At 40.1% G+C, this 7,117-nt stretch overlaps 1 protein-coding gene across 1 annotated transcript in view; it reads right to left on the minus strand.

The window, feature by feature from the left end:
* Positions 1–84: 84 nt before the first annotated feature.
* LOC106519271 (dolichyl-diphosphooligosaccharide--protein glycosyltransferase subunit STT3B) overlaps positions 85–7,117 on the minus strand; it is a gene marked incomplete at its 3' end in the record, with an annotated part of 60,966 nt that continues 53,933 nt past the window's right edge. The window contains 6 exon segments of the mRNA XM_014010856.1: positions 85–258; positions 2,004–2,175; positions 3,573–3,760; positions 3,979–4,190; positions 4,526–4,680; positions 6,336–6,384. Of these exon segments, the coding sequence (XP_013866310.1) occupies positions 85–258; positions 2,004–2,175; positions 3,573–3,760; positions 3,979–4,190; positions 4,526–4,680; positions 6,336–6,384 (950 nt within the window).

Consider the following 7,117-nt stretch of genomic DNA (forward strand, 5'->3'; position numbering starts at 1 on the left):
TAATAGGCCTCCAATGAGCTTAAACCATTAGAGAGTGTGTGTGTGTGTGTGTGTGTGTGTGTGTGTGTGTGACATTGTGCCCACCCTGATGTCTTTAGGGTGCTCCCCCTCAGCAATGCGCACCATCCACAGGAACTTGTTGATGTCGTCACCTGAGTAGCCAATGACTCCTCCGAAGATGATCAGGACATAGTCCACATCCAGGGACCTCATGATCTCGTAGGCGGCGGTCTCATTGGAGGACATGGCTTTGCCCACCTGGACCGGAACCAGCAGACTCAGGGTAAGTTCAGTGTCTGAGTGCATCGTGTGGTTTCAGCTACTGCAGGAAAACTAGCTCTGTACTCAGCTGCTGTCTGATTCTGCTTTTTACCAGCTCATAAACTGAGAACAAAAACACAGATCATGTTGACAGAGGTTCAACTCAGACAAGTTATTCTATAGATTGAGTGTTTTTGCTGAGTCGTGTTAGAAACAAAAGGTTCTGAGTCTTAACCTCGTCATTTCTGATCATTCAAACTCAAAATTGACAGTCAGATAGCATCTGTTATCAGTCTGGATCGATTCTCGTTCAAATTTGGGAAGATCGATTCATAAGTCACGAGATCGATTTTTTTCCCCATGGGTGTTGTGTGTGACGAAGCTGCGTGTTTCCGTGTTATCTGTCACTCCTGGCTTGCCGTAGGTTTACGTCCAGTCGACGGTCAGTGCTAATGTTAGCTCCCGACAACAAGTTGTCTGAATCAAAACAAAAGAAACTAAGGAATCACTAACATTACAGCTGATTCTCAGCTGAACTGAAAGATAACAGAGGTCATGACAACTAAAGATTTGCACTCGGACGCGGTTGCAGGAAACGAAGCTTCGAGTGGCTCGAACCAAAACTACGGTTTGTAAACATCTGAGTGACACTGATCTCCTCTGCATGTACAAWTGTGTGAACGATGTCAGACTAACAAAATGCTTTAGTTTTGTTACCAATATTATTTATAAATTTTAGAAACATCTTAATGTAATTCACAGTGATGGAGTGTTTTAGCTGAAGTACTTTTTTTTCTGTCGTTCTTGTTAATAAGTTTTATTGAACAGAAGCTAACAGAAACATTACAAATACACAAAAATGGACCAAAAATGTGGAACAAAGTGCTTTTACACGTTAGACAGATCTCTTCCTGTGGCTTTTAATTCTTGCTTAAAACTGATTTTTATTCCTTTTTTTTTTTTTTTTCATTTTTATTCTTTGGCTTTTCCTGATATGTGTTTATTATTTTTTTATGGTTTAATTGATTTTTTCTTGTTATTCTTTTATCTTTTAGATCCAGTGTTACTGAATTAGTTGTACATTTGTTTTCTGGTACTGCGCCGTACGGCACTTTGTTCCATGGAGGAGTTTTAAAGGACTTTATAAATGAAATCAAATCGAATATTCAACTGAAATTGAAAAGAAATAGTTTTAAAAAAGGATTTCTTTAGGAATGTTTGCCTCAGGACGTGCCCTTTACTTTTATCCAGAATATGTACTGATACACTTTATCCACTAGGTGGAGTCATAGACATACTGTATTTGACAAAACTGCACCAGAAAGTCAGTTTAAGGGTCAGGAGGACAGAGATAGAAAAGCAGGAAAAATAACTTTATGTCTGCAACCTAAAATCAAAAGTAAATTTAAATGACAGTAATCCAAAATGTACTTATTCAGTAATGAAATAAAAACATTGTTTCAAACAGGTGACCTGACTAATCATGGGTTGGTACATAAACCAAGATTTTACTGGATGAAAGTTCATTGGATGTACATCTACAATTAATCAACTTTTCTAGCCCAACTAATTCAAGACGTTCCCAACAGCCTAACAGTCAACACTAAATAGATACTCTGTAAAATATACATATATAGAGCTAAAGTTTGATGTGGTAGAAGYTGAGAGCGCTAAAAAGAATATGAGTATATACTGGGTTTTCTATCCAGTATCAGGACATCAGAAGTTGTAGTGGTTCTTACCAGAGCTATATGACTGTTGTTCCACGTGTTGTTGTCCACCAGAGTGGTCCTGTTGGCCATGCCTGCTATCTGGTAGCCGTAATCCCACCATGACATCACTCTGGCATGCTCATCTGTGTTCTGCCTCAGCCAGTAGTACGCCTCTCTGAAGTCATCTAGGATGTTACGGGAGCTGAGGACGACAGAGAGGATGAGGAAGACGATCAATCAGAACATCTTTATCACCTGGCAGATAATGTTTTGTCCATTTTACACTTTTCAGTTTATTAGAGAAAAGACAGACATCTCAGCAGACATACACCTAAAAATTAATAAATAGATTGAAATATCACAATATTTCTTTTCTCGATACTGTATTGATTCTCTAAAGCACTGTATGAATATTTAATAAAAGCTTCAAATGTAAACTTTGATGCCAGTGGTTCTTATTTGTGTTGTATTTAGCCATCGGCCACTAGTTGGTAGTAGTGAGTCATTTAGTTCCTCCACTCCTGAGAAGCCTGTGATTATAACGCTATATTAAACGTTAGCATTGTGAGCAAACGTTAGCATTGTGAGCAAACGTTAGCATTGTGAGCAAACCTTAGCACTGTGAGCAAACGTTAGATTGTGAGTAAATGCTAACATTGTGAGTAAATGTTAGCATGTGAGCAAACGTTAGCATTGTGAGCAAACGTTAGCATTGTGAGCAAATGTTAGCACTGTGAGCAAACCTTAGCATTGTGAGCAAACGTTAGCATTGTGAGCAAACGTTAGCATTGTGAGCAAACGTTAGCATTGTGAGTAAACGTTAGCATTGTGAGTAAACGTTAGCATTGTGAGCAAACGTTAGCATTGTGAGCAAATGTTAGCATTGTGAGCAAACGTTAGCATTGTGAGTAAACGTTAGCACTTAAGTACAGATGGCTGATACTGAGCAGATCGCTGCCTCCTTCTAAGCTAAGGTCGAATGATCCGGCATTTTAAGACAAACTGAAGTGTCCCGTACAGGACGCTCTTTCTCACTGCAGCCTGCAATCAAAGCCATCATGACTCAGCAGATAGGTAGGCATTTGTCTAGCACCCCGAGGGACAGTACTGAACTGACAAAATGCAATGACCATATGAAACACTGAGCACTGAAATGACTGGCGTTCTCATGTTTCCCTCTCAAGTGAAAGGAGCCCTGTGACAGAAACACAGACCTTAGCTTCATTTGATCCGTTTACTGAACTTTAGCACAACATATAGGTTGTTGTTAGTGTGGTGGGCGACCACATTCTTATAATAAATTACTATAAATCTAAAAGATGCCACAAATATATTATTAAACTATTTAATGGCACGTTTGTCCTAACCATTGAAAACACATAAAACAGTTTTTTGAAATTAGAATTTTTTGAAAAAAAAAATGGCAATTTATCACAATTTGTCACAATATATCATATTGTGACCCATGTCATGTTATGTATCATATCACCAAATTCTTACCAATAAATAACTCTAGTAAAAATCAGATCAAACAGCTCATCTTTGTAAACAGGCAGGATTGTTTCCTCCTGTGATTTTTGTCCCGTTCACCTGACTCACCCGTCGTGGTTATAGGATGCCAGCACCACACTGGGGCTGGAGTAGGCGTTGCTGGTGACCCAGGTGCAGTGGACAGCAAACATCATGAGCAGCATCARCATCAGCATGGTGACTATGGAYTTAATGTTGGGGCCCAGGCCCTCCTCGGGCTTCTCCTGCTCCGACACGTGTTTCCTCACCTTCCCGGCCTGCAGGTAGAGCAGCTTGTAAAGGTTACTGAGCCTCTGTTTGGACGTTCAGGCAGGAAAAACGGGACTTTATTGTCCTTGAGGACAGTTAATTTTCCCCCACCTCTCAGACAACAGAGTGGCAAAGAGAAAGCCAGTGTTGAAGAAAACTGAGTGAAGTCTTTTAATCTACACAAACTTTAGTGAAGGATTATTACAAACATAAAAGGAACGCTGACCTTGTCGTAAAGGTTTCCTGCGTTCTTCCTGTCGTCCTCGTCACTGCTGTCGTCTGTGGGTGGGCTCTGTCTCTTCGTGTCGTCACCAAGGTAGTGTTCAAAAACACTGGAGAAGGCCACAGCCGACAGCATGCAGACCACCGGAGTCAGAGTGAGCATCAGACGCACCATTACACCCGCAAAGTACACAGCGCTGATGGCATACAAGGCCACTGGAGAGCGGGGGAGGGGGAGGGGGGGTTAGTCAAAGAGCTCGACAGTAATTCACCAGGCTGCTGTTACAACAAATACAATTACATGGATGAACTTTTATTTCCATGCAGAGAAAGTGAGTCACGCAGCGAGAGCTATGAAGGAAAGGCTTTGCTGGCCGCCTCTAAAGTAAAGACGCAGCAAAAGGTTTCAGAACTGCTTTTTTGTGGCTCAGGAAATAAATAAGAAACCAAAGGAGCCTAAAAACAGTCTTGCTGTCAGCAGTGGTTTGTCACTGACGTAATCAGCAACTGTCAGTGCTAACTGTTAGAACAGAGAAGTATTGTGCAATCACCAAAGACCCGCTCATCGTTGATGTTCTTGATGCAGAACCAGAGGCCTGCTGGGAAAGTACAGACCAGGATGTGCAGGTCAAAGAAGAAGGACACCCAGGTGGTGGGCTGGTGCTCCGACACCGACGCGATGATGGGAATGTGGATCTTAGCGTAGCTGTGAAACACATGGAGGATAAACTGAACAGCTGTATCATTAACACAACGTGACTGTTAAACTAATCCTGTCTGATCTGAGGACAGCTGCTTTACTTCCTCTGCACCACAGGGGAAAACATAACATCCACACAAGAGACCTGATCAGGATTTCTACGTTTTTAATGTTTCATAAAGCTAAACTGGCCAGCATTGTGAGGTATTCAGAGTTTGTGTCGGGGACGATAATCAGCTGCTAATGAGATAAAACTGAGTTGGAATCAGTTTTATGTTTACTAAGGAGTTGGCTGTGGCGGCCATCTTTAATTTGGGTGACCCCAAAGTTGAAAGCTGTTGCAGATGTACATCCAGTTATTGTATTCTGAACGTTTCAATAAATTCATCCTGTGGTTTGAGATATTTTGCTAACTAACAAAGCTGACATCAATTTTGATAGAAGAGAAAATGAAACCAGCTTTCCCAGTAACTTATAATATGCTGTAGAACATAAGTTATTGTTTGAGTTKTCCACTCTACTAACTGCGTGAGAGAGAATCATGATGGTTTTATATTGTTGGGTACAACGGTGTAAAAAGTGATAAATAAAGCAAAGTTTTGTTATTTCGTTATATCCTGAGGATTAACAGCAGAAAACATGAGTTAACTTTGCTACTACGCATCGAGCGTCAACAAGTGTGGCTGGCTAATTTGTATTTTAAATTTTTGTGCCTGGCTAATAAACAGAGGAAACGCATGCTGGTTAATACWGCACAGATTTGAACTAATCCCTTTTTTAGCAGTAAGGACAAATTCAAATGTTTCTGAAAGTAACAAAACTGATCCAGACAGCCTGTCAATCAGTTGGAATGGAGAATAGAACTGAACGTCAAATGATTACATCTAAATACACATTTCTGTTCTTGTAAAAAAGTTCATAATTTAAATGTACATTCATGCTAATTTGAGACCAGAAATAGTATTACATCTAAAAGCAAATATATTACTTTGGTTGAAAGAGTCCAAAAACTTCAAAGATTGTGGTTTATCCATAGCGTCTTATAATTTACAATGTCGACATGTGTGACTGAGGGCAGCAACTCTGCATACATTTAGTTTTTGTCCTCCTCGTATCTCAATAACAGCAAATCTTTCTTTTGTGGCTTTTTAATAAACTATTGTGTCTCAGTAACACGATTCAGTCTTTGATGAAGTCAAAGCTCACAAAAACATAGAAAAAACAGGTGAAAACTTAGCCTCACACTGCTCACAGTTTRCAGGTCCACTATCAATACAGTATGAGCAGCTTCAGGTCCAGCCTTGTAGGAACTATCTACAGATGATGGCAAAGTTTTAAAAACAGATGCCTCTCATACAGTCTGAGGTCACGTTGTCACTGACTYACAGCTACACAAATACAACACAAACAAATACAACAAATAACAACACAAATACTGAGCTCAGCGTCTGTAAAACTGATCTTAAATGACACTTTTGTGTTTACTGAGGTCACTTTGCTGTTTAGACCACCTTAAAAAGGGATTGAATCTAACAGTTAATAAGATGGCGACGTACATTTTTATTCATGATGACGTTCATCACAGCAGATAAACATTTAACAGCTTCACACATAAACACCTGAAGCTCAGTTATGAGTTCAGCACGTTCATTCAGACTTACCCCGTGTCCCAGAGAGAGTAGAAGCGCCCGCTCCATGGAGCAATGTACCCTGCAGGTGCAACAAACCAAACATCAGCTTGTAATAGACTCAGAGCACATGCATCCATATACTTCCATCAAACTGAAGACTGTTTTCACTTCCATTCATTTTTGTAACTACATTTATGCCAAACCAAGATATTTTTCCTAACTCAAACCGTTATTAGTTTATTTCTAACACTAACCTGAACCAAAACTTAATTCACACCATACTAGGGATGCACCGATATGCAAGTTTCAGCCGATATCGATATTATGGCCAGTAACCGGTATTACACAAACACACAAATTATATTATACATGTACGCACAAACACTCTTTGGTCTTTTTTTTCCATACGGTAATTAAACAACCAGACCTCTGACATGGCTTTCTGCTTCAGTTATTCCTGGCTGCGCAGCATCAATATCACTATCATGATCAAACAGATGCCAATCAACCATATACCCTCCCAAAACAGAAACACAAAGCTAAAAAGTGGGAAATCAATATCAGACCGGACCGATACGATATTCTAAAAGATGACCAATATCGGCCGATACCGATATCATTAAATATATATCGTGCATCCCTACACCATACCTCTAAACCTAACTAGTAGAGTGCAGTAGAGCAGCAACAAAAGGGAGGACATTTAAGAGGTCTTCACTTTATATCAAAGACTTCATTTTGATAGTAACTATGGTGCAAATGGGCCTCACGCTGTAGTAGAAACAAGTACACACACACACACACACACACAC

The sequence above is a fragment of the Austrofundulus limnaeus genome, unplaced genomic scaffold (assembly GCF_001266775.1).
Source record: "Austrofundulus limnaeus strain Quisiro unplaced genomic scaffold, Austrofundulus_limnaeus-1.0 Scaffold74, whole genome shotgun sequence".
NCBI classification, from domain to species: Eukaryota; Metazoa; Chordata; class Actinopteri; order Cyprinodontiformes; family Rivulidae; genus Austrofundulus; species Austrofundulus limnaeus.